This window comes from Rhinoraja longicauda, chromosome 15 (assembly GCF_053455715.1).
Source record: "Rhinoraja longicauda isolate Sanriku21f chromosome 15, sRhiLon1.1, whole genome shotgun sequence".
NCBI lineage: Eukaryota > Metazoa > Chordata > Chondrichthyes > Rajiformes > Arhynchobatidae > Rhinoraja > Rhinoraja longicauda.
Window position 1 is genome coordinate 33,303,402 of NC_135967.1, and position 26,405 is coordinate 33,329,806.

At 38.9% G+C, this 26,405-nt stretch overlaps 1 protein-coding gene across 3 annotated transcripts; it reads left to right on the forward strand.

The window, feature by feature from the left end:
- Positions 1 to 25,490, forward strand: prps1b (phosphoribosyl pyrophosphate synthetase 1B). 3 transcript variants are annotated; one of them, XM_078412453.1, is made up of 7 exons: positions 1 to 280; positions 11,271 to 11,454; positions 14,375 to 14,473; positions 17,318 to 17,442; positions 19,173 to 19,346; positions 19,976 to 20,135; positions 23,144 to 25,490. In XM_078412453.1, the coding sequence occupies exons 1-7, from the start codon at positions 159 to 161 to the stop codon at positions 23,234 to 23,236; spliced, it is 957 nt and encodes a 318-aa protein (XP_078268579.1). In that variant the 5' UTR covers positions 1 to 158; the 3' UTR covers positions 23,237 to 25,490. The 3 variants fall into 3 exon arrangements, with proteins under 3 accessions (XP_078268579.1, XP_078268581.1, XP_078268580.1); XM_078412455.1 differs by lacking the exon at positions 1 to 280 and adding an exon at positions 9,973 to 9,991; XM_078412454.1 differs by lacking the exon at positions 1 to 280 and adding an exon at positions 10,715 to 10,943.
- The last annotated feature ends 915 nt before the right edge of the window (positions 25,491 to 26,405 follow it).

A 26,405-nucleotide genomic window follows, 5' to 3' on the forward strand; every position in this document is an offset into this window, starting at 1 on the left:
TCACGTGCACTCCGTCCCCACCGCTCTCTCCAAAGATGGTGGCGTAGGCTCGGGATTTTAAAACCGAGACCCACCAACTGGTATTTACAACCGCTTAAACACATTACGTTGTTTTAATTTATTATAAGTTATTTTATCAGGAAAAAAATCATCCAAATATGCCTAACATCAAAATTTTCAGCGGCAGCTCTCACCAGGATTTATCACAGAAAATCGCCGATCGGCTGGGGCTGGAGCTTGGGAAAGTAGTCACGAAAAAATTCAGTAATCAAGAGACGTGGTGAGTGCAAGGGGAAACGGGGCTGCGGTGGCGATATAATTTTACACCTTGCCCCTAATTTTCGGTGCCTGGATGTGAGGAGCTGCGTTGCTAAAGTTGCTGTGTGGCCTTGCGGTCAAAGCTCGGGCAGCGCGGGATTTGTAGTTCCCAATCTCCCCTGTCCCCCTGTTGTTGGTTGGGGAGATCCATCATTTCGACTACAATATCCAGCCATCCTCAGCCGGCGGCAAAAGAGCACGTTGCCAGTCTTGTGGTTGGGAGAAAATGAGAGAAACAAGAAAGGGGTTGTTTTAAATAATTGTTTGTTTTTCTTTCCCTGGGTAATTTCCCTTACACAGAGCGGCTGCGCCTGGAAATTGAAGCCTATAGTGTAATTTTTCTCTCTCTCTTGGATTAGTGGCCTCAATTTTAACCGTTGTAAATTGTAACCTTAGCAACGCCAAGTGATTAGTTATTGCAGTGAGAAGATACAAAAAGTTGGCAGAATAATGCTAAACTCGAGTCCAAGGTTCAATTTATGTTTTATGTTCTATGTTTTTTTTCCAAATCAGACATTATGTCTGAAGAAGGGTCTCAACCCGAAACGTCATCAATTTCTTCTCTCCAGAGATGCTGCCTGTGAGTTACTCCAGCATTTTGTGTCTATCTTTGATCTAACACCGCATTTGTGGTTCTTTCCTATACATAATCAGACGTATTACCGTATTGCTTTAACACATTGCGGATGTTCTCGGCTCCCGGAGACACCGGGAACTACAGATGTTGGAAACGGATAAGAAACAAACTGCTAGTTTTTTCTTATAAAACTGCTGGAGGAACTCAATGGATTAGGCAGCATCTGCAGAGGGAATGAAATGACACCTTTTCGGGCTGGGGCCCATCTTCAGGTTTCAAGACCCTTTTCAAATAGACACAAGCTGTTGCTAATGCTGTATTCTGGTTCAAAAAATAAATGAACTGTTTGAAGAATTCAATGGGCCATGCAGCTTTTGTGGAGACATAGGAATGGTAGATATTTGGGGTTGAGGTCCTGTATCAGTACCGAGAGTACAAATGAAGGATACAGTGCCCTCCATAATGTTTGGGACAAAGACCCATCATTTATTTATTTGCCTCTGTACTCCACGATGAGGTTTGTAATAGATAAAATCACATGTGGTTAAAGTGTGCATTGTCAAATTTTAATAAAGGCGATTTTTATATATTTTGGTTTCACCATGTAGAAATTACAGAAGTGTTTATACATAGTCCCCCCCCCCCCATTTCAGGGCACCATAATGTTTGGGACACAGCAATGTCATGTAAATGAAAGTAGTCATGTTTAGTATTTTGTTGCGTATCCTTTGCATGTAATGACTGCTTGAAGTCTGCGAGTCATGGACATCACCAATTGCTGGGTGTCTTCTCTGGTGATGCCCTGCCAGGCCTGTATTGCAGCCATCTTTAGCAAATGCTTGTTTTGGGGTTCAGTCCCCTTCAGTTTTCTCTTCAGCATATAAAAGGCATGCTCAATTCAGTTCAGATTGGGTGATTGACTTGGCCACTCAAGAATTTACCTTTTTTAGCTTTGAAAAACTCCTTTGTTGCTTCAGCAGAATGTTTGGAATCATTGTCTTGCTGGAGAATAAACCACTGGCCAATGAGTTTTGAGGCATTTGTTTGAACTTGAGCAGCTAAGATGTGTCTATGAAGATAAATGAGCCAGTACCTTCAGCAGCCATACATGCCCAGGCCATAACACCCCAACCACCGTGTTTCACAGATGAGGTGGTATGCTTTGGATCTTGGACAGTTCCTCTCTTCTCCATACTTTACTCTTGCCATCACTCTGATATAAGTTAATCTTCATTTCATCTGTACACAAGACCTTTTTCCAGAACTGTGGTTGCTCTTTTAAGTACTTCTTGGCAAACTAAACTGTCCATCCTATTTTTGTGGCTAACCAATGGTTTGCATCTTGCAGTGTGGCCTCTGTATTTCTGTTCATGAAGTCGTCTGCGGACAGTGGTCATTGACAAATCCACACCTGAAGAGTGTTTCTGATCTGTCGGACAAATGTTTGGGGATTTTTCTTTATTATAGAGAGAATTCTCTTCTGTCATCAGCTGTGGAGGTCATCCTTGGCCTGCCAGTCCCTTAAACTGAAGTTAGACTTAAAATGCTGGAGTAACTCAGCAGGACAGGCAGCATCTCTGGAGAGAAGGAATGGGCATGTTTTGCGTTGAGACCCTTCCGTCTGAAGAAGGGTCTCGACCTGAAATGTCACCCATTCCTTCTCTCTGGAGATGCTGCCTGTCCTGAGTTACTCCAGCATTTTGTGTCTATAAATGGAGGATTGCTGGTATATGGAAGTGAGAGGGAGGATGTGGTAGTGGCATAAGAAAGGAACGAGTAAAAAAAGGTGGTGGAGCCAATTGTTGAGGAGTAAGGGTAGAGACAGGCTGACAAGTGGAACCAGGTGAAAGAGAGTTGGTGGGTAGATGGAACTAGTTTTATGAGGGTGAGTTAGCCAAAGTACTCTAAGCGAGATGAAAACAGATCCAGGTCGATGAGTAATGGGTGCTGAGCAGATAAAACCAGGGAGGAGAGGGTGATGGGATGGAAAAGGTGAGCAACGGGAAGAGAGAATCTGGTGTGAGTGGGCAAGGAACATGGGGAACGGGTTATCCGTGTCGAAGGGAATATGAGCTGTTTTTATTCTAATTTGCCTTTGGCTTTTCCATGGCAGTGGAGAAGGCTGAGGACAGATGCGTCATTGTGGAATGTATCCAAGTTTGCTGCTGATAGATAGCTTGGATTATGGGAGATAAAAGAAGGTTTTGGGGATGATATAGAGAGGCTGGGTGAATTGGTGATGTCAGGTAGTAAATAAAGGTAGTAAATAAAGTGAAAAGATGTCAGATTGTCCACTTTGGTAAAAAACATAGTGTTTTAAATATACGAGATTAAAAGGTTTTGGTCTTCAGAATCAGTTGCATAACCTCAATCATTGGAAGTTAATATGCAAGTAATTAGGAAGGTAAATGATAAATTGTCTTTTATAGCAAGAGTGAATACAAGAGCAGGGCTGTCTTGCTCCATTTGTATTGGGCCCTGTCGAGACCTTGTCATTAATATTATGTAAAGCTCTTTCTGGAGAGGAAAGCTATATTTGTGCCTTTGAAGGAGTGGAGCAATAGTTCACTAGATTTAATTTTATGTACGATGAGTTTGGTGTAAAAAGGGAGTTTAATTGAGCTGATGTCTGGACTTTAGAGTACTAATCTCATAAAAACATACAGGATTCTTGTAAAACTTGATGCATAACCGAAGGGGTGAAATTCTCCCTGGATGGAGTGTAAAGACTCGAAATAAGAGGAATGCCATTCAGGACAGAGATGAGAAAGGATATCTGCATTGAGTGGGTACTGAAATTTAGGAAATCTGTACAAAGACACTGGTGCAGACGGTAGAGCTGCTGCTCACAACGCCAGAGACCTGGATTCGATCCTGATCTCGGGCGTTGTCTACGTGGAGTTGGCACATTTTTCCTCCATGTGCTCCAGCTTTCTCCCACATCCCAAAGTCACGCAGGTTTTAGGTTTACTGGTCTTAAATTGCCCTTAGTGTGTAGAGAATTTATGTAAAAGTAGAATAAACGAACCAGTGCGAGCAGGTGATCAATGGTCTGCGTGGATTCAATGAGTTGCAATGCTGTTTCTGTGCTGTATCTTTCAAACACTTCCAATTAATCTATCAAAATGGGCTGTAGAAACTCCATTGCAAAATATATTGACTTAAGAGCAAAAGATTTTTAGGTAAAAAAACTGAGGGAAACAAGATCATTGCAAGAAATTGATACTAGTAAAAGATGAACTATGAAGATCCAATGGGCTTATGTAATATTCAAAAAAGGACATCAAGTGCTGAAGTAATTCAGCAGAACAAGTGTATGTAATGTTCTTGTGCATTCAGGTGAGGTGAAATGAGAAAAATAAACAAAGATGAATGCTTGGTTAAGTGGCAAAAGAGACTGCTGATGAAATGTAAAGAAACAAATTTAAGAATGTAAAGAAGATACAAATGACACTAAGTATTAAATCTTCATCGCATTCTGGCCTCTGAACTGCTACCTTGCTCTAAGAAAGCTGAAAGAATATTATCCATTAATTAATAGGTCACTAAAGCCCATCCAGATTAAACATCAGTTTCAAATTCCAAGTACTGAGCAACTTCTGATAACCGTTCTGCTGTTCCCATTTGCATCCCCTCTTCAGTATTTTTTTTCTGCTTGTTCCATTGCTACTATTTTAGCGAACATTACCATTCGTATCAAAGATTTTGACTTTTATCAATCTTTCTCCATCCTATTTCAAATGTATTAGTTATTTTGCTAACTTTTGAAACTTTTGATCACTTGAAATGATAGGTAGTATTTTCTAAAATCAGAAAGAACCTATGAAATCGTGTGCTGAGTGAAAATGTCAAAATAATGCATTGATGGTCAAAGAATTACAGGAAAGTTGTGCCTCTTGATTATGGTTTGTCACAAATGGATATATAAGATCATTTAAATGTTACGCTGCTATAAAGTCAGGTCCAATAGAGTTTTGCTGGTTTGCATAATATTTAATTTAAAATCTCCAATAGTTTTTATTTTTAATATTTGTTTAAATAATAGAGATTAGTTTGATTAGGTTTTTATCCTAAATCTAATTTACTAATCGCTTAACTAGGTTTTTGTAGGTTGCTTGTGAACAGTTGCTAATGCTTTTTCACTAATTCTTTTAACTGCTATTGTCATCCTATGTCTGTCTTGTCATGTATCTTGCTCCTTGAAGATGTCTTCACATGCTCAAGTTCATACTTGGGAAACATACAGAATTTGACCAACTCTTCTAAACTTCTACAGATGCATCACAGCAAGAAGACAGTTGTGATGCATCACAGCTTGGTTTGGGAGCATCTCTTCCCAAATACGCATGAAATTGCAGAGTTGTGCGTGTTATCCAGTCTATCGCACAAATTAGTCTTCCCATCATTGATCCTTAACGCTGCCTCAAAAGCAGACTGTATAATCAAAGACTTGTCCCACCCTTGTCATTCTTCATTCTCTCCATTTCCATGTTGCATAAGATATAGCAAGCATGCACCATCAAACTTGGGAACACTTCTTCCCTCCTGTTATCAAGCTTCTGAACAGTCTTTCCATAGGCTAGGGAAATGTCTGATTCAACACTACCCCATTGCAAACATTGGACTTTGTGCATGGAACTGGTGCACTACAAGAAGGTGCACTGAAGTAGGGTATCGACCCAAAGCTTCACCCATTCCTTTTCTCCAGAGATGTGGCCTAGCCTGCTGAGTTACTCCAGCTGTTTGTGTCTTTGGTGCACTACAATGCTGAGAACTATATTCTGCACTCTGTAATTTCCTGTCTGTTTCACCTTTTGTACTGAATTTGGCTTGATGGTACTTGTGTACAGTATTATCTGATTTGATTGGTTATGATGCAAAACATAGCTTTTTGCTGTACCTCAGTACATGTGGCAATAATAAATATATGCCTCAACCTAAATCTTCTTGCAATAAAGGACATCACCATTTACTTTGTTCAGCTTGCACTCTGGATATATAGTTCATGACTGCCCCCTGTAACCACTTAATCTTTCAATCTCTCTTTTAAGGAGTTCTGCATCTGAACGTAGTTACTAACCATCTGAAAGTGGTTAGTAAAGTTGCAGATGACAGCAAGATTGCTGGGGTCTGGGACTGAGGAATGTATACGGCAGGAGATCAATTATTTTCTGAAATGGCGGAGAAATGGCAGATGGAGTTTAATTTGCGCAGGTATGAGGTGTTGACCTTTTGGGAGGTTGAATGAAAGGGGCAAATGTACAATTAATGGCAACATCCTTAACATTAATGCACAGGGGGATGTTGATGTCCAAGTCCACAACTCCGTGACAGTGACAACACAAGTCGTGGTAAAGAAGGCATACGGAATACTTGTCTTCATTGGTCGGGGCATTGAGTATACGAATCGGGAGGACATAATGCAGCTTTACAGTACTTTGGAAATGGTACTGGACTTTATGGGACATAGAGCAGTTCCTACCCCACTTCTTATAAATGGGGAGGAAGTGGAGAGGGTCTCCACCTTCTAGTTCCTGGGGACCATCATCTCCCAGGACCTCTCCTGGACTGCAAATACTACAGCGGTAGTTAAAAAGTCACAGCAGAGACTGCACTTTTTAAGACTGCTCCGGAAAAACAAACTGAAGGAGAACCTGCTGGTGATCTTCTACCGCTCCACCATTGACAGCGTACTGGCATACTACACCATAGTGTGGTATGCTGGCTGCTCAGCTGCAGACCAGAAGGCCCTCCAGAAGGTTATTAAGACAGCAGAGAAAATTATCGGCTGTCCACTGCCTTCTCTGAAGGACATCTCCAGCTCGCATTGTCTAAACAGGGCCAGAAATATAATTAAGGACTGCACACACCCAGGATATGAACTGTTTGCTCTCCTGCCCTCTGGGAGGCGCTACAGGAGCCTAAGGGCCAGAACAAACTGACTTAAAAACAGTTTCTTTCCCTGGGCCATAAGAACTGTGAATGGAAATACTTGACTTGATGTGACTCTCACTTTCTTTGCACTTTTTAAAAATATATACAGCATCTTAGGTGCAAAACATTTTTTTTGTTGTTTTTTTGGGGGGGTTTTATTGATATTGGTACTTATTGTGTTGGTTCCTATGTTTGTGCGATTGTTTTTGGAAGATTTGCACTGTCGCACTGTTTCAGATGTAGCACTTCTAATTTTGTTGTACTGTTCGTACAATGACAATAAAGGCATATTATTATATTATTATTATTGACAGCATTCGGTGTATTGCGTTCAATTCTGGTGGCCCCATCATAGAATGGTGTGAAGACTTTGAAAAATGTGTAGAGATGGTTTACTAGAGCGATGCCTGGATTAGGGGGTATTACCTTTCGGGATTTGTTGTTCAGACTTGGATTGTTTCCTCCGGAAAGCCAGAGATTGAGGGGAGACCTAATGAAATTTTTATAAAATTATGAGAGGCATAGATAGGGTAGACAGTAAAGCCTTGTTCCCTGGATGCAAATATCAAATATTAGATGGTATAGCTTTAAGGTGAGAGGGTCAAAGTTTAAAGGACATCTACAAGGCGTGTTTTGTTTAGGGGGTGGCGAGAGTCTAGGATGTGCTGCCGAGGGTAGTGGTGAAGGCAAATACAAGAGTGGTATTTAAGAGAGTTGTAGATATGCAGGGAACAGAGGGATATGGATTATGTGTAGGCAGATAAAAATTGGTCTCGGCAACGTGGGCTGAGGGTTTGTTCCTGTACTGTTGTTCTTGGTTGTTTTATTACCTGAGGCGAATGACCCTTGCTTTTCCTCATTTCTATTCCAGCTGCTTTGATCTCATCCACTCATCTAGCCTGCCTACATTTTTGAAACATCTCTGCATTCTCATTTGATCATAATACACAGATTTCCTCATTCAAATCATTGATAAAGATTTGGGAAAAGCCGGACATAGGCACAAAATTCCATAAGGCACACCATCATAACCTTCCAATCTGAAAATAACAAGTATATTCCTGCTGAATTCTATCCATTAACCAGATTTCAACCTGAACCTGTGTGTTGCTCCTAATCTGGTGTGATTTAATTGAATAATTATGTGCCTGGCACCTTATCAAAGGCATCCAGGATATTTCTTCTGCTTTTAGGACACACTGTGCTGGAGTAACTCGGCACGTTAGGCAACATCTCTGGAGAACATGACTAGGTAATATTTTGGGCTGGGCCCTTCAGATAGAACCTGTCTGAAGACAGAGACTTTCCCACCATTTCTTTAATCATCTTGGACACTGTCACGGATGTTCTGTTTGTTTTTCTCTGCAAATAATAAGCTTTTGATATCTGTTTGTTCTCATTTATGATAAACGTCATTGACAGGTAATTAATTTCACAGATGCAGCCTTCCTTGCTGAGTTTCCCCCCCCCCAGAGTTGTTTCTATTGCAGTCTTGAGACATCTAAAGTTTTATTGCTTATCAGTTCTTATGAAAATTGATGTAGGAAAGAGGTGTGAATAATTAGCATTGCTTTATCCCAACACATCGATACATAGAAAATAGGTGCAGGAGTAGGCCATTCGGCCCTTTGAGCCAGCACCGCCATTCAATGTGATCATGGCAGATCAACACCTTGTTTTATTGCATCAATTGTCTGTTGGTAGCATCTCACTTCCAAACTGAAAGAATATAGGTTTTATCCCACACACAATTTGACTTTAAATACACTTATTGTGCAATGTTGTTGAAGTCATATCTTTCAGGTGATTATTAACCCAAGAGCAATAGCATTTTCCTAATATCCTGGCCAAACAATTTTCTTCTATCAATGCCAAAGGTAGATTAGATGGTTAAATATTCTAGAACTGTTGAATTTACTCATGATTTGTCGACTAAAAAACACACTTTTTGGAACTTAAAAAAAAATTGTGGAAATGCAGAACATCTTGTCAGAAGAGGGAACATTTCTGATCTACAACATCAAATTCCGTACATTTCTGGGTTAAGAATTTATTTGATGAGATCGGAGAATGATTGCGGTAGACAATTAGCCATTTCATAAAGTACTTATAGTTAAATCACCATAAAAACTGCAGAATGAATTGTGGAATTTTTGCTGAGTTTTCGATTTGGCTATATCCATATAATTAGATCAAAGAGAAATTGGAATGTTGAATATGACTGAAGACTTGAGTCTGAAGAAGGGTCTCGACCCAAAACATCACCCATTCCTTCTCTCCAGAGATGCTGCCTGTCCCGCTGAGTTACTCCAGCATTTTGTGTCCACCTTCGATTTAAACCAGCATCTGCAGTTCTTTCCTACACAAATCAGTTTTCTATATCTCTACTGCAGAAAAATTATATTTCCCACAGCATCAATAATTATCAGCTGTGACTGCTTTATATTTGCCTCTACTGAATTTTCTATTTCAGAAAACACTTCTTGTTAAATTTGTTGCATAGAGATTTAGTGAGGTAATGCCGCAGATGCTTGTATGGTTTTGCCAAACTTTTATATTAAAAGAATGTGATCATATTTTTATCATTTGAAGCCTCTTAACGTTTTATCTTTTAGTCCAGGTGAAGGAACTTGTCTCAAATATTGACTGTCCATTTCCCTCCACAGATGCTGCCTGGCCCACTGAGTTCCTCCAGCTGCTCTCCATTTTATCTTAAATTTATGTTCTTTCTAAACCTTAATGAAAACATATCACATAATATCAAAAATTTTAGTCTTTCAAAGGATATTGCAATCTAAACCTCTAGGTTTGAATGATATAGCCCTTGATATTGGAATGTTTGTACCCCAAAAAACAGTCTTGTCTCCTAACTGTTCAATTTGTTATTTATCATCATAAATTTGTTTATTTTGTTTATGTGTTTTCAAAAAAATTGCAAGTGAAAAATTATAACGTGATCCTGAAATCTGCAGAGCTCTGTGTTCATAACTTGACAAATATTATGCAAATGCACTTTATGGTAACATTTGAAATTCAGAATGTAATAACTCTGATTTTATGACTTTGTTTAATTTATAGAGTTTAGGCAACTCAATGGCTGTACCATCTTCTAGGTCACTATTTCCCAGAATGTTTGCTACATTGTACACGACTGGGGAAGATGTAAGTTTATGTTGGAAAGAATGGGTCACAAAATAGCATGATTTATGATGAAATTATCACTGCTACTGAAAAAATTCACCTGTACATTTTCATTGAGACCCTAGTTTCAATTATTCAAATGCTTCCCAGCTTCTCTTCCTTCATCCTTTAAAGACATGAGCTCATCCAAAGCTTTGCTGTCTATACCTGTTATGTTTACCTAACATCTCTCCTGACCTACATTGGTTCGTACTTCATTCATCCAATTTTAAAATAGCTCCTTGCCCTTGTGTTTAAATTCCTTCAGGACATCTGCTTCTTCAATATAAAATTCTCCCGATCCTTTGATATGCAGAGATAGGGATTATGTGCAAAGAAGGAGATTAGTTTAATTTGACGACATGTTTGGCGCAGGCATTGTGGCTCGCGGGTTGTTCCCAGGTTGTACTGTTCTATGCTAATCTGTGTCCTATAATATCACTTTCACAACTATGTTCTCTGACATGTTATTGATCAAATTTTCATTACTTCTGCCATGTATTTTTCCTTTCAAATACAATCTCTGGTGGGGAAGCATTTTGAGGGTGAAGATGTTTACATTAGACTAATTGATTGTGGAGAGGTCAGATTTTTGTTTCTATACATGGCACTTTCTATTCCTGAGAGCCGTTCCTAATCCAAACAGTTCACAAGTTGGAAATGCAGTCTTGAAACCAAATTCCAACATGGAAGCAGCCGGCAAATCCATCTCGTCAGTCTCCCAAATGCTCATCTGTATATACGGCTGTACATAAGTCAGGCATTTGTAGGATCTGTCATGCTTTTTGTTTTTTGATGAGAGGAATTACCAGTCTGCCAATTTGCTTTATTTTAAAGATAAAGTGCCTGGAGAGGGGAAGTTAATTACTGTGACCTTCAGGAAGGATGGCTTGTAATCACTTGGACTGGATCAAAGGGAGAAGCTTGGAGAAAGGTGTGACCTTGGGAATAGTTTACAGAAAATGGAATTTAAGAATAATGGATGGTTTTTAAAAAATGGAGCTCCAGTTTGAAGGAACTGCAAAACGTTATTCTTGGAGTATATTCAAAACTACATTCTTGAACTGGCAAGCCTGAATCTCCTGAATGAATGATTTCTAAATGATTCTCCCACCCCTCACTTTCCTTTCCAGCCCCATTATATCAAAGCAGTACCGTGTCTTCACATTCACTGTATATTTTCTGTGACAACTGATCTCCGAATGACTAAAAGTTCATATTTTTCCTTTCCCACTCTTTCTCACTTCCCTACACCCTGAAGTGTGGAGATTGGCGAGAGTGTTCGAGGTGAAGATGTTTACATTGTACAAAGTGGTTGTGGAGAAATCAACGACAATCTGATGGAGTTACTCATCATGATCAATGCCTGCAAGATTGCCTCAGCTTGTCGTGTCACTGCAGTAATCCCCTGCTTCCCTTATGCAAGGCAAGACAAGAAAGATAAGGTAGGATTGATACCTTTGGTTTCCAAATTTAATATCCTGTCAATCTATGAGCAAACATATTATGATTGACAGTTGATTTGGTATAAAACACTGTACCATGTTTTAATTTTTTGCCTTTTTAATGTATTAAAATTAAAATCTCTGATACAAGACAAGAAAGGATGCCACTTCACATGACAGATATTAATCAGAGCCAGCTAATGTAACTCCAAGGTAGCTCACATCTTGGAAGTGTCAATAGCTTGGTAAGATAGAGATTTTAATGGAAGTGGGGGGTGGGTAGTGGAACTGAATTGTTTTTTTCCCTGAAAATCGTAAGCTATCCAAAAGGGGCAACAAGTAGTGTGACTGATTTTATCCTAATGTGGAACAGATTTACACACAATATATTTGCTCACATAATTTTGTCAGTCAAGTCGTGATGGGGAGGCACTTGGTTTTAATTATGGCTTTCTTGATTCTTTATCTTTTCAAGCTAATCAAGTGTTAATTCAAGGCATGCTTCAAGGATCCACAGAGAAATGTTAGCTAGCTCTCTAATTAATATCCTTCATGCACTAGCTTCAACAGCTTATTTCCAGGCATTGGCAAATACTCTTTGTGCATTACCATACTGTTTGTCTCATTCTACCACAAAATGAATTTTTAAAATAAACAATTACCTAGTGAAGGGATCATTTGGGGTAGTGCAGTTATGGCCTTTTGTCATCTTTTGGTTTGTTCAAGTGACCTGTGTATATCCCATTGCAACAACTTTTTCAAATAAGCCCATTCAGACAATGGCAACTTAATGACATCATTAATTTTATCTACCTAAAAGTATCACGGGGTTAGCCAGCTGTGTTTATTTTGTTCCCGAGAGAAAATCTATCCTGGAATACCAGGATACAGACCAATGGGTTCGAAAATAACGTTACCTAAAAAGTTGCTGTTTTTAAGTCAAAGATTGTCTCAAATCCTTTTTTTTGTAAAACTTCCTCATTACTTACAATATCTTGACCATCACTATTACATTATGTGGTTAATGTTTTGTACAATGTTCTTTATCTCCATAGTCTGGGGAAAAAGACTGTGCATTCACCCTATCTGTTTCCCGCATGATTTTGTATACCTGTATAAAATCGCCCCTAATCCTCCTGCACTCCAAGGAATAAAGTCCTAGCCTGTCCAAACATTCCCTGTCGCTCAAGCCTAGTCCTAGCAACATCTACATAAATCTTATTTGCAGTCTTTCCAGCTTAATTACATCTTTCCTACAGCAGGGTGACCAAAACTAACTGAAGAAGGCCGATGTACCAAAACGTGCCTTTACCACCCTATCCAGCTGTGATGCCACTTTCAGGGAACTGTGCACCTGTACTCCTTTATCCCTCTGCTCTGCTCTACAACATTCCCTAGGGCCCTACCATTCAACATGAAGGTCCTGTCCTGGTTTGACTTCCCAACCTGCAACACCTTGCACTTTTCTACATTAAACTTAATTTGCCACTTCTCAGCCTGGCTGATCTTGCTGTAATTTTTGATACCATCTTCTCTGTCTTTGATACCACCTACTTTAATGTAATCTGCAAACTTATTGATCATGTCTTGTAAATCCTCATCTAAATAGTTGAAACAACAGCGTTATGCCAAACACTGATCCCTGAGGCGTGCCACTTGTCACAGCCTGCAGTCTGAAAGACAACCATCGACCACCACACTCTGCTTCCTTCCATGAAATTAATTCTGTATCCAATTAGTTAGTTATCCCTGAATACCCTATGATCTTACCTTCCAGAGCACCCAGCTATGGGAAGCCTTTCCAAAGGCCTGTCTGAAGTCCATATAGACAATGTCTTGCCCTTGTCAGCCTTCATGGTTACTCCTTCAAAAAAACTCAAACTTGTAAGACATGCTGTCTATCGCTAATCAGTTGTCTATCCAATGTATATATAATCCCTCAGATTCCTCTTCAGTAACCTTCCTACCACAGATGTTAGGCACACTGGTCTATTGTTCCCAGGCTTTTCCTTGTAGCCCTTCTTAAACAGAGGCAACATTAGCCACCCACCAGTCATCTGGCATCTTGCCTGTGTGTAACAATGATTTGTATATCTCAGCTAGGCTCCCGCAATCTCTTCCCTAGCTTCCCACAGTGTCCTCGGATATATCTGACCCAGCCTGGGGATTTATCTACCATAAGGTGACCAGTAAAAGTGTAGTAAAGTGGTATATGATGTCAAGATTGCCAGTAATCTGGTTAAATTCAGTGGTGGAAGAGGAACATGGAATCTGCGACAGTTTGGGTTTATGGTGGAAAACAAGGATGATTGTTGCAGTCATCCATTGTAAGAAATTGTACTTCGTACATGATCAGATGTTGAACAAATATTTTGTGACATATATTTTGAACAAATATAGGAAAGATTTTAAACAAACAAAGCATGGGAATTTGTGCTAGATCAAGGTGCTGTTGGTTTGAAGATGGTTGCCTGTGGGATATGTGTGAAATCTGACAAAGGCAGTATGAGGAAGGGCCAAGTCTAAGGATAGCACCTTTTATGGATTCCAGACTTAACCTCGCAAGGTGAGAAGTCAAATCTAGTAAGATTTTGGCTGTGATGAGAGAGTTAGTTAATCCAATCATTTTGTTCCATTGAGCTCTACAAAAGAAGAATGGCATTGGAAAAAGATGGCATACTTGACCATGCCAAAAATTGAAAAACAGACAAGGTGACTTCTCTTTCAGTAATTTCATTTAAAAGAAAATTGGATGGATTAAAATTTGGCAATGACACAATTGAACGTCAGTAAATTTATCCAATAACATTTCAAGCTGACACTTCATGAAGGTTTTTTTCTCTGGGGAAGTAAGAAAAGAGATGTTTAAAATAAACCTTTACGCTTAAAGATGTCTGTAATAGTGTGTTCTTATTTTTAGAGTCGAGCTCCTATATCTGCAAAATTGGTTGCAAACATGCTATCTGTGGCTGGAGCAGATCACATCATCACTATGGATCTCCATGCCTCGCAAATACAGGTAAGTCATAAAGAATGGAAGACATTAGATGATCTGACTCACAAGGCACAATTGCAGCCAGCTTTCTAAACATTCCACATTTATTGCAATTTTAAAGCACTAAACTAATGGGACAATTCTGAGTTTGCCAATCAGTATTACGACTGAATTTTGCAACAGACTCCTGTTTTGTTGGGCTCTGGCAAAGCTCCTTTATTGAATGATGCAAGCAAAAACCTTTGATATATTTTCCCAATACCAATTCCGACAGCACACAATCAGTCATAGACCTGCGATTGGAAAACCAACACTCCCAAGTGTAGACGAGACGACCGTTTTGCTGAACACAAGCTCAGTCCACCAAGGCCTGCATGGTCTCCTGTTTGCTAACCATTTTAACTCCCCTTCCCATTCCCGTACTGATCTTTCTGTCCTGGTGTAAGCCTCAGCAGCTTCTAATTCCCTGGCTTATCCATCTTCTCGTTCCCTCGCTTATCCCTCAGCCTTTCTAAAGGCACAACATTAGCTTCCTCTAGTCTTCCGATATGTCACCTGTGACTGAAGTTACAAAATCCTCGGGGGCTCCTTTCGATCTCTCTTACTTCCCATTGCATCCACTTGTGTTATGCCTGAAGCATTGGTACCACAGAACATTGAGCTGCCAGTCCTGCACATCCTTCAACTTTGTTTACATAATAGTTGTCATTATAACAATTCCATGTGCTGTTCCATGTTCTGAATTTATCTGTGAGGCTTCCTGCATTAAACTAAAATGAAAGTAGATGCAGTTTAGCCTATCAGACCTTCTGTGGACCCTCTCTTACCCCTGCCTAACCCGCAGACTGAATTGCTAGCTTTATATTTGCTTCATCTTTCTCATGTGATACACTACTATTTTGGTTTTCCACCTCACACCAGACTTGTTTAAGGCCTCTCACTTCAAGAATATTGGCACCCTTCCAGTTCTGATGTAACTGTCCCTCTTTTACAGGTCACCTCTGCCCATGAAGAGATCTCAGTGACCCAACTAACTGAAGCCCTCCCTGCATCAGCTCTTCAGTCGGGGATTAATTTATTTTCCTATTAGTAACTTCACTAGCACCTCACACAGAATAATTCTACAATGACACCCCAAGAGACCCTGCTCTTTAACCTTTGCCGATCTCCCTATATTCATTTTGCAGATATCAACAAAATGCTGGAGTAAATCAGCGGGTCAGGCAGCATCTCAGGAGAGAAGGAATGGGTGACGTTTCGGGTCGAGACCCTTCTTCAGACTGAAGAAGGGTCTCGACCCGAAACGTCACCCAATCCTTCTCTCCTGAAATGCTGCCTGACCCGCTGAGTTACTCCAGCATTTTGTGATACCTTCGACATTCCTATTCATGTTGCAGGACCTCCTCTGTATTCCTGCCTATGTTGTTGGTACCACTATGGACTGCAGTTTTTGGCTGTTGACCCTCCTCTTTCAAAATCTTCTGTGCCTGCTCAGGGACATCCTTAATACAACATCCCGGGGTCTCATTCACGATCACAGAAACTCCGATCTGTGCCTCGACACGGAGATGCAGCGGTAGAGTTGCTGCCTTACAGCTCTTGCAGCGCAGAGACCCGGGTTTGATCCCGACTACGGGTGCTGTCTGTACGGAGTTTGTACGTTCTCCCCGTGACCTGCGTGGGTTTTCTCAGAGATCTTTGGTTTCCTCCCACACTCCAAAGACATACAAGTTTGTAGGTTATTTGGCTTGGTATAAGTGTAAATTGTCCCTAGTGTGTGTAGGATGGTGTTAATGTGCGGGTCGGTGCCAACTTGGTGGGCCAAAGGGCATGTTTCCGCACTGTATCTCTAAACTAAACAAAAAGACAATTGAGTTCCTTATCACTAATGCTCATCTAGACTCCAACCTACCCTGCTGCACAAATGGCTGCTGCTGTTGCTTTCCCCAGAGAGACCATTCTCCACCCCGCCACCACCACCATGCAGGAGGCCACATATTTGTTACAACAGCTTCAGGAGACTTCTATACTACATGCCTGTTTTTCCTAGCAGTTCCCCATCCATTTGGTTAAATATGCAATGTTACCAGCTCACTGAATCGCCTACCTTTTACACTCCTCGGGAATCCAACTGCCATCCCATCCAATCCTTCACTTCATGTAAATGTAGTTATTGGAGAAACCTGTCTCCTCCCTAATCTCCCAAGTTTCATGAGGAGAATACCACTCCACTGATTGCCATTTCTACTTATGAAGTTAGTACTAGGTTAAAAGAAAGAATGGATCCTACTCTGACTTAGAGAAAATAGGAAGTCAGAAGAAGGGTCTCGACGCGAAACATCACCCATTCTGCTATCCAGAGATTCTGCCTGTCCCGCTGAGATAATCCAGCATTTTATGTATATCTTACTCAGGTTTGCCAGACTTTGTTACCTTTCGGCCTGCTCACTGAAGCCCCTCTCATCTAAGACTCTGTACTGAGATCTTAAGCACAAAACTTTGACCTCAAAATATGGCCCTGTTTAAAATGTACACACCAAAATTTCCATTCAGCTAAAGCTTACCTTCCTTTTACATGCTGGATATTACCAGCTAGTCCTATCAGTAGGAAAGCTTGCCTTGCTCAGCCTTTTAAAACCTCTGCAATATGTTCACTGGACCTATTGGTAGAATTGCAATGGCTAAAATGGTATCATGAGCCTTCCTTCAAAATAAGTCACATTTAGCCAAAATATGACCATGGGGATTTTTTGGAAAATTTGCTGCACAGTCTGCATATTTTCTCCAAGAGATGCTATCAAAATATCCTGCCCTGATGTGTCTGTGCATTATTACTTCATTTCCTTTTCCTTGTTGCTTCTTCCACAGGGTTTCTTTGATATTCCAGTGGATAACCTGTATGCTGAACCAGCAGTACTTAAGTGGATTAGGGAGAACATTCCAGAGTGGAAAAACTGTACCATTGTCTCTCCCGATGCTGGTGGAGCAAAGAGGTGAGTGGTTGGAAGGGGGCATAGGAGTCAACTTTTACGTTTATATAAAGCACATAATCTCAGATCAGTGGTCCGATATCTAATATAATTTGTTTCCTTTATGGAAACGTTCCTCTTTGAAATAAGGAGAATGATTAAACCAATATTGTTTCAATTTTGTTTTGGCATTTGGTAAATTAGTGGAGTGACAGTTTATTATAACACTATAATCAGAAAAAAAAACATTAGAAGAGGCAGAGGAAAATTCTAATTTTTCAGTGTAAACAAACCTGCTTATGGTGTATCTCTTGTCGTTCAGAGGACTACTTGTGAAGTGTAGCTTACCAGCAAAATGACTGCTGCATATTTTTCTTTTAGCTCGGGCTTGATTTAAACATTTAACATCTGTATTTTAAACTGCTTTCATTTTTCAAATTACTTTTTGTGTTTTACATTTTGTATTGAAATTTTTGTATTGAATTTAATAGTACAGGTTTTTGTCTGTGAAAAAAGATTCATTTGATTTTTTTAATTAACAGCTAGATTTTGAAGTTATCAATCATTTTTATTAGCTTTGGTTTTAATTGTCTTTAATGAATTTTAACTTTTAAAATTGTTTTATTAACTACTTGGCAATATTCCACCTAAACCTAATACAAATGCTTCAGAATCTTTCATTATTTATCTATATCATCTCTAGCATTATCACATCCTCCTTGTAGACCAGAGGTGCACACACTATTCCAAGTGCGATCTTACCACTGTCCTGTACGGCTATAACACAACATTAATACTCTTGTTTGATGAAGCCACACGTGCAATACAGTATCCTATCTATCTGTGTCACCAATTTCATGGAATTATGTATTTGCAATTAAACTTTAAGGTACTAAAAATAAACATTTTGGCGTACATTCCCAAGTGGAAACCCTGAAGATATCACTCTTCAAATCTCACCAACATTGTCCGTTCACTTGGCTCTGGACGGCTGCTTCACCTCGTACATCCTGCTGTAAACCAACCACTCCCCATTCCACAAAAGTAAATGGGAGTTGAGTAGATTGTCATTTAAATTGTATAAGAAGATAACTGCAGATGCTGGTACAAATCGAAGGTATTTATTCACAAAATGCTGGAGTAACTCAGGAGGTCAGGCAGCATCTCGGGAGAGATGAACAGTCTGAAGAAGGGTCTCGACCCGAAACGTCACCCATTCCTTCTCTCCCGAGATGCTGCCTGACCTCCTGAGTTACTCCAGCATTTTGTCATTTAAATGAACAGCTCAACAGCCCCTCTATTCGAATGACCTTTCAGTTCCTAATTTTATGCATTGTTCATTAGAGCAAATGTGTCTCGTGAATCAAGAACATGTACATTAAAGAGTCACAACTGGATTGTAGTGAAAATTTAGAATAGAACATTCAGGGATACCAGTGTTCTTTAAATGATGAAACATTACTGGGTTCCAGGGAAAACAGTCCCAGTCTGTCGAGTCTCTCCTTGCAACACAGCTCCCGAGGATTGGTTTCTTTTTGGCTCCCTTGGTAACTCTTTTATCATTCCTAATTATGTCAGCATTCACTTCCAGCTAATTGTCATTAAAATCAGAAAGCTGGAAAATGAGCTGCTATTTTTTAAAAAGCTGTTTGGATGATCATCATAACTCTTGTTCGTTGCTTGCACATGTTTTTATATTAATTATAGTAAGGAAAGAGGAATCCTTAGCAAACTTGTTTTTCTTCCAATTTTAGAGTTACATCTATTGCTGACCGGCTGAATGTAGATTTTGCACTGATTCATAAGGAGCGTAAAAAGGCCAACGAAGTTGACAGAATGGTTTTGGTTGGTGATGTGAAGGATCGAGTGGCTATTCTTGTTGATGATATGGCAGACACATGTGGCACAATTTGTCATGCTGCAGACAAGTGAGTAGCTGAGCAATAGACTAATGGAATTGCTGCTCCATTAAATAAAGTGGAAGCATTTTTTATTGTAGCAGTATCAATCTTGCCTTGCAGATTGGTTTTATTGTAGCATTATCATTAAAATGAATTGACGCATTTTTCATATTCCGCCTTCAACCAATATTTTTTTATTCCCTTGATTTGACGATCTTCATTACGGTTCTTGTACCTTTAGTTCACTTCTTTTGGTGGGATGGGTATGAATGGATGGCATGTGATCATGAAAGAAAATATTTGGTTTGAAAAAATTCTGAAGCTAGGTTTTGCATTTTGGTCTACAAACTAGGTTTATTTACATACACATAGTTTTATGCCATTTAATGGGATTGTTCCATGCTCTGTTTAACATCAGTAACGTACTGATCTGTAAAACTTGCTAATTGGAGTGTTTTCCAATTTTGAGAAGGAGAAAAACATGAGCCATCAGTTGCTTTAGGAATAATGTGTAAATTAATAGACTGTCTTTTTAATTGCTAAGAATGCATTTTAAGAACATTGTCTTGTCAGAAATTGGAAATAAAGTGCTATAGTAAGCAGCAGAATGGGAGGTATAGCTTAATTTCTGATTTTAATTATTTTGTGCGTCATAGGCTGCTCTCTGCTGGAGCCACCAAAGTTTATGCTATTCTCACACACGGAATCTTTTCTGGTCCTGCTATTTCACGCATCAACAATGCCTGCTTTGAAGCTGTGGTAGTTACAAATACAATACCTCAAGAGGACAAAATGAAACACTGTCCTAAAATACAGGCAAGTGAAAAAAGAATTTACTGGAGACTAAATGTCCAGATGATAAAACTTTAGTACTTGATCACTTACAAATATTTGTCTATGAGGCAGTTTGTTTCCCTGGGATTTATTTCGGAAATTAGAAGTTGTTGTTTTTAGTTTTGTTTAGAGATAAAACTATCTCCAAGTTTTTAAGAGATAGTTAAAAACTATCTCTTAATAGTTTTATTAAGCGCGGAAACAGGCCCTTCGGCCCACCGAGTGTCCGCACCGACTAGCAATCCCCACACATTAGCACTGCTCTACACACTAAGGACAATTCTTTTACATTTATTCCAAGCCAATTAACTTACAAACCTGTATGTCTTTGGAGTGTGGGAGAAAACCGAAGATCTCGGAGAAACCCCATGCAGGTCACGAGGAGAACATAGAAACCGTACAGACAACCTCCCGTAGACAGGATCGATTTCGGGTCTCTGACACTGTAAGGCAGTAACTCTAACGTGACGCCAACGTGCCACCCTTTTGCATGAGAAGAAATGAAGAACTGTCCAGTATTGCATTGTGGAAAGCAATTGAATTTCAAAACTTTGTGCAAGATTAGATATATAGACATAATTTATTATTTTTAGACAGTGACAAATTGGGGGTGGGGCATGTTCATCAGAGATGATGACTGCAAATAAATTACAAACAGATTTGCAGAAGTGGAATAAATTGGGAAATTTCAACAGGTAAGATTATATTTGGCAAATAAAAATAAAGTGATATATTGCCAGCAAAATAACGGTACTAGGGCAAAGGGATTCTTTATTCATTTTTTGGGATCTGGGCATTGCTGGCAAGGTCAACATTCCCATATCTCAATTGAAGTCAAAGGTGATTGTAAGCCACTTTCTTGAATCTGCAGTTCTAGAGGAGGTAAAAATAGAACTCAATGAAAACATGCACAGGCTGATGGTTTAAGAGGAGCTTCTTAAATGATTCAGCTGACACAGTCGAGGATGGAAATTATTTGGCCAGTTTTCATTATCCTTTACATCATGGTTGGACCAGACTGCATGCTCTGATAATCATGTTATAAAAAAACATAACAGCACTGAAGAGTTTATAAAACACTTATTAGTATGAAACGAGCCCACAGGTCACCTCAGAAAAAGAGAAAAACTACTGCCTTTTTAAAAGAATTTCCCAGGAGCAGACCTGATATTTATTATTAATCAAATAAGTTAAAGATAGTACCAGGCATAAAGAAAGGCACAAGAGATGCTGAAATCTTGAGCAAAAACTAACTGCTGGAGTAATTCACGCCAAAGGGTTCTGACCCAAAACATTGTCTACATTTTCTTTGACAAATGCTGCCTGACCCACTGAGCTCCTCCAGCAGTTCGTTTCTTTTTTGATAAAGGAAATAATTGTACAAAGATGCAGGTTATAAAATTGAACAGGATATCTTAAAAAGGTAATAAATGGTGAAAAGGGGAGAAAATAGTAAAAGACAAAGCTAGTCAGATATGTAACTACAGATATATTTTTAAATCAGTTGACAAAGTAAGTATTGACCCTGTAGAAAATTGGTCTGGAGAGTTAATAAGATGGAGATAAAATAAGATGGAGATAAAAACCTGGTTCTTGTATCACAAGTTTCTTGTGTTGTGCTCAAAATGCCAGCATCTGCAGTATTTTTTGTCCTAGGCTTCATCTCACTCCCTCTCCTTTCCAGCTTTCTCTCCAATTCTCCAATTAGTGTAAACCAAGGGCCCGACTCAAACTGTCGTCTGTCCATTCCCTCCACAGATATTAGGCCGCAGTGCAGACGGAGATACGATATGGAAAAAAATCGCATCTCCGTCGAGGTAAGAGATGAGAAAAGGTTTCCCCCAACCCCACCCCCCACATAAAACAAGCTAAAGAACACTAAAAACAAACATTTAACACGTACTATTAAAACACAAAGAAGGAAGGGACAGACAGATTGTTGGCGATGCAGCCATTGCTGGCGCCACCCGGTGGACACTTGGTCTGGAGATGGCAAATATAACTTCCTTCAAATGGAAGGAGCAGAAAATACTGACCAGCTAGCTTGGCATATTTGTAATTAAATTTTAGAAGCTATTACTAAAGACATTAAACAGAAAAAAAGTTATAATTGTCAGGCAAAGTGAACCATGGATTTGTTAAAGAGATTGTATTTGACATGTATAAAAGTGATGCATCACATAGTATCATAATTTAATCAAGGTGATGCATCACATAGTATCACAGAAAATAAAAGCTTATGGTATAGGAGGTGACACTTTGTGGATAACGATTGACTGACTGATTTACTGGAATCAGAGTAGAGGCATAAATGGGTCTGTTTTTCATTGCTAAGATGTTCCAAGTAGCGTTCCGGAGAGATTGGTGTTGGTGCCTGAACATTTTACAATTTATATAAATAACAATTAAGGCCAATATTTATGCTTTATGCATACATCTATATTGTTTATCTCACTGTCATTAATATTAATAAGTGCAATGTTCTCACCACTTGGTTTCAGAGGAATCTTCATTACCCATTTTGATGACTTAATTGTCTTTTACTGCTCTGTTTTAGTCAAATGAAAGCTCTTTCCCGGTCTACTTCAGACCCATACCACACATTTGTCCCGGTTATTATCCATATTAATATTTTTTGTAAATTCCCGGTGCGCCTCTTGTCTTTATGCTGGGCCAAGCTGTACTCGATGCATGTAGAGTGGTCCATAATAAAAAAGAGTCCACTTGTGTTGTAAAATATCATACTCTGTTCCATGCTATCTTCTAATAATAAGTGTCAGGGTGGAGATCACATTTTCAAATTCAATTTGGACCATAAGAGTTGTGTTTAAAACCCAAATCAGCTTGGTAAGTTTCAATAAAGTGGTCAAATTAGTTGACTTCAGCAGCCTTTTATTTTGGTGTATGCAAGACTTCTAATTTTGTAACAATTGTAGCAAGACTGAAGTGGAAACACAGCACTAATCCTGAATCATTTTCTCTACTCTCAGGTTATTGATATCTCCATGATACTCGCTGAAGCAATTAGAAGAACTCACAATGGAGAGTCCGTGTCCTATCTGTTCAGCCATGTGCCATTGTAATATTTACTATCTACTGTTTCAGTGAATATTATTCCATCAAGTTTAATTTTTCTTTACCTTCCCCATCTGCATCAAATGATAAAAGATTATCTTTGTTGCTACATTGTGGTGCACTTCAGTCGGATCTGTTGGTGCAAATGTTTTGGTTTAATATCCATCAATATATTAGATGTTTACAGTTTAAAAGCAGCAGCTGTAATTGGGTTTAACTGAAATGATACATTTCATATCCCTCTTGGTATCAAGAGGGATTATTTTATTTTTAATCATGTTTGGTGTATTCTTGCCATTCTTACTACATTGCAACATTGATTGCAACACATCTGCCACAATAGAAGCTGCTGATTTTTGGAGCAGATTGTTGATATTGTAGAGAACTGGAATAGATTTTTTGTTTTTGTTTGGAGGAGGAAGAAACTGTGTGAATGTACCTCATCTCCTGTTCATGTTATTAAATTTGTGCTTCTATCATTGAGACAATGTATTTCGGCAAATTTTGTGTATTTCCTATCTCAAACACGGACTGATGCAGACAAAGCAGGGGATAACTTGGTTTTTATGCTGCCCTGTGCCTTATTAGAAGTACATTAGTTTCATAGTTACAAAATCCTATTATTGCATGGTTCAGGTGCATTGCTTCTAAGATGTGATTGAAGCAGCTTGGCCTGTTCTTAGTCTATAACCTTCCAAGAAAATTTCAATGGAACCCTGGTGAATATGAAAAGCTTCTGAGGATCCCAAGCAACTTTCTTTTGGCCCACAAGTTTAAAAAAAAATGAGAATTGAATACAGGATTCAATGTTATTGTAAAATCCAAATAATTTGGATCAACCAATTCTAACTTGGCCTGTGTTATAACTTGATTTGCTCAACATCTTTATTCTCATTCTATGTACATTTATGAGCCTTGTATTACAACAAATATTATTATCTCCTGCCTTTTGGGTTACAACATGATAATTTCTGCTCAACAAAGTCTTTAATGGATGTTAAATCTGTCGAATTGCTTACACTTAATCCACAGAAGTAGCAAATTTACCTTGATCTTTGTTTAACCGTAAGTTATATTGCTGATGTGTATCTTTTCCAGTAGTGATGCAGCTTTTGCAGAAATTACTTTGAAGTTTTGTGCAAGGTAGCCTGGAAAAATTAATTTTCTTTTCAAAGTCAATGTTTTATAAGATAAGTTGGTGCAAAGTTTTGAATGTAAGAAAACTTAATTGGTTATTTGACTTGTTCATAATTCACTTTCAAGTTGAAAAATTGTAGCTTGCCCAATCCTGAAACGAATAGATTTTCCTTCATGTGTAGATATTAATACCTTAAAAAAGGAAGTCTTGGATCATAAGAGATATGAGGTTATCAAAGTCATCTTTGATCAATGCCGTGAGGGCTTATAAAGATAATTTTCAGGTTAGTCTCTGTGGAATTGCTGGCCTTGCTACTGACTCAATAGCTTCATTACGTTAGGTGTTATCTTTTAAAATTCACATGCATTGCAAACACCTTTATTGGGAAATGTTTGAAATGCTGACTAGGGGCAAGGTTACAATCAGCAAGGAAGTGAAAATATGGTTTACATGTTACATGACTTCTCCAAAGTGAAGCCTAAAATGATGTACCATTGTAATCCAGCTCATCGGCACACTGGTGGATCCTTGGGAACCCCACTTTATCAGATTTATTGACAACATAGTTATGTGTCCTGTTTTACCTGAATTAGTATTGCCAGACACAATGAGCAAACTGGGTGACCCAAAGTTAGACATGTGTACTATCCAAATTGCAATTCATCCACTGCTGGAATTCCATGAAGTACAACGTTATTTATAATTTCTATATTTGTAAAGGATGAGATCAATGTGTTCTTTTATCAAAACATCATCTGTATGGGAAGTGAGGAGAAAAGCATTGTTCTATGCATGTATTGAAATAATGGATAGTGTTGCTTCATTTTGGGTTCTGCTCATAAACTGGCCCCAAGCATCTACTCCTTTTTGGATTTTCTTCTGCAATACAGGACTCTTACAGATTGTCTCTGCTTGTCTGGAATGCAAGAAAAACATGTTCCTTGAGGCTGCATTGGTATGTGAGGTATGTTTTTGGTTGCCATTTGGATTGGAGGTGCCTCGTATTTGTATACACAATTCAGATATCTTATCTGTGCATTGGATTTTATTTTAAATCATTTTGAACTTGGAAAATAACCCTATACGATTGTGTAAGGACAGTTTCTACATATTAAATGCAAATTTGCAACCATATTTTTAGTTTTGTTTTCTTTAAAAACAGCTGAAGGATTTTTACATTTTCAATCATATGTGATAATAATATGTTTTAGTGCATTTGAAACCTGAAATTTAGAGACTAGAACAAACTGAAGTAGATGTGTTTTAGAAATTGTTAGAATAGGGTGGTTGCTCTAACAAAGTATCCTTAGTCTAAAACGATTAAATATCAGTCTTTTTTGTTTGTTTAGAAAACAGTTGGATATCACAAAGGTTAAGGCAATGGCCACGGAGGTTTTTACAAGTTTGTATATTCCTGGCCAAAATGATCATATTAACTGATTTTTCTCGCCTGTATTTATCTACCACTGTTCTTAAACATTATTGCCAACATCAATTATCAGCACACAATAGAGTTTTCAGCATATATCGTCAAAGTGTGGCTATTGGTGAGTAATGGATGAGTTCCATTATTTCTAAACTATTAATTAAAACTAATTTATTGCATCATGTATCTTCAAGTTGTAGTTACTGTATCTACTGAGATAAACAAGTGATTTTACATAGTGATCTATTGAAATTGTCCATTAGTATCAGGCACCAATCAATTTTAAATTGGGTGATTTAGGCTTGGTGAGGCTCCTGAAGTGCAGTGTTTGGATTTTGATGCGATAGGGATGATGGTGAGTGTGAGATGTTGGAGCAACCTGGCACTAGCATCAGCTCAAAGTGATTTCAGTGCAGATTAGGTAGCTGATTTATTGAATGACTGGTGAGTATCTCTTACAACAGTTAGTGGTTTTGCAGATTGTGAAGATGGTTGTGAAAGATTGCAGCAGGATCTGGATTGATTGGCCAGGTGGGTGGAGGAATGGTTGATGGAATTTAATACAGAGATAGATGTGAGAGGTGTTGCATTTTGGGATGTCGCACAAGGGCAG

Excerpts from the sequence above, each read along its gene's own strand:
- prps1b (XM_078412453.1), top strand. The coding sequence starts at position 159 with ATGCCTAACATCAAAATTTTCAGCGGCAGCTCTCACCAGGATTTATCA. Across the intron at positions 281-11,270 it reads TTCAGTAATCAAGAGACGTG|TGTGGAGATTGGCGAGAGTG; the intron begins GTGAGTGCAAGG and ends TACACCCTGAAG. Across the intron at positions 17,443-19,172 it reads GATGCTGGTGGAGCAAAGAG|AGTTACATCTATTGCTGACC; the intron begins GTGAGTGGTTGG and ends TTCCAATTTTAG.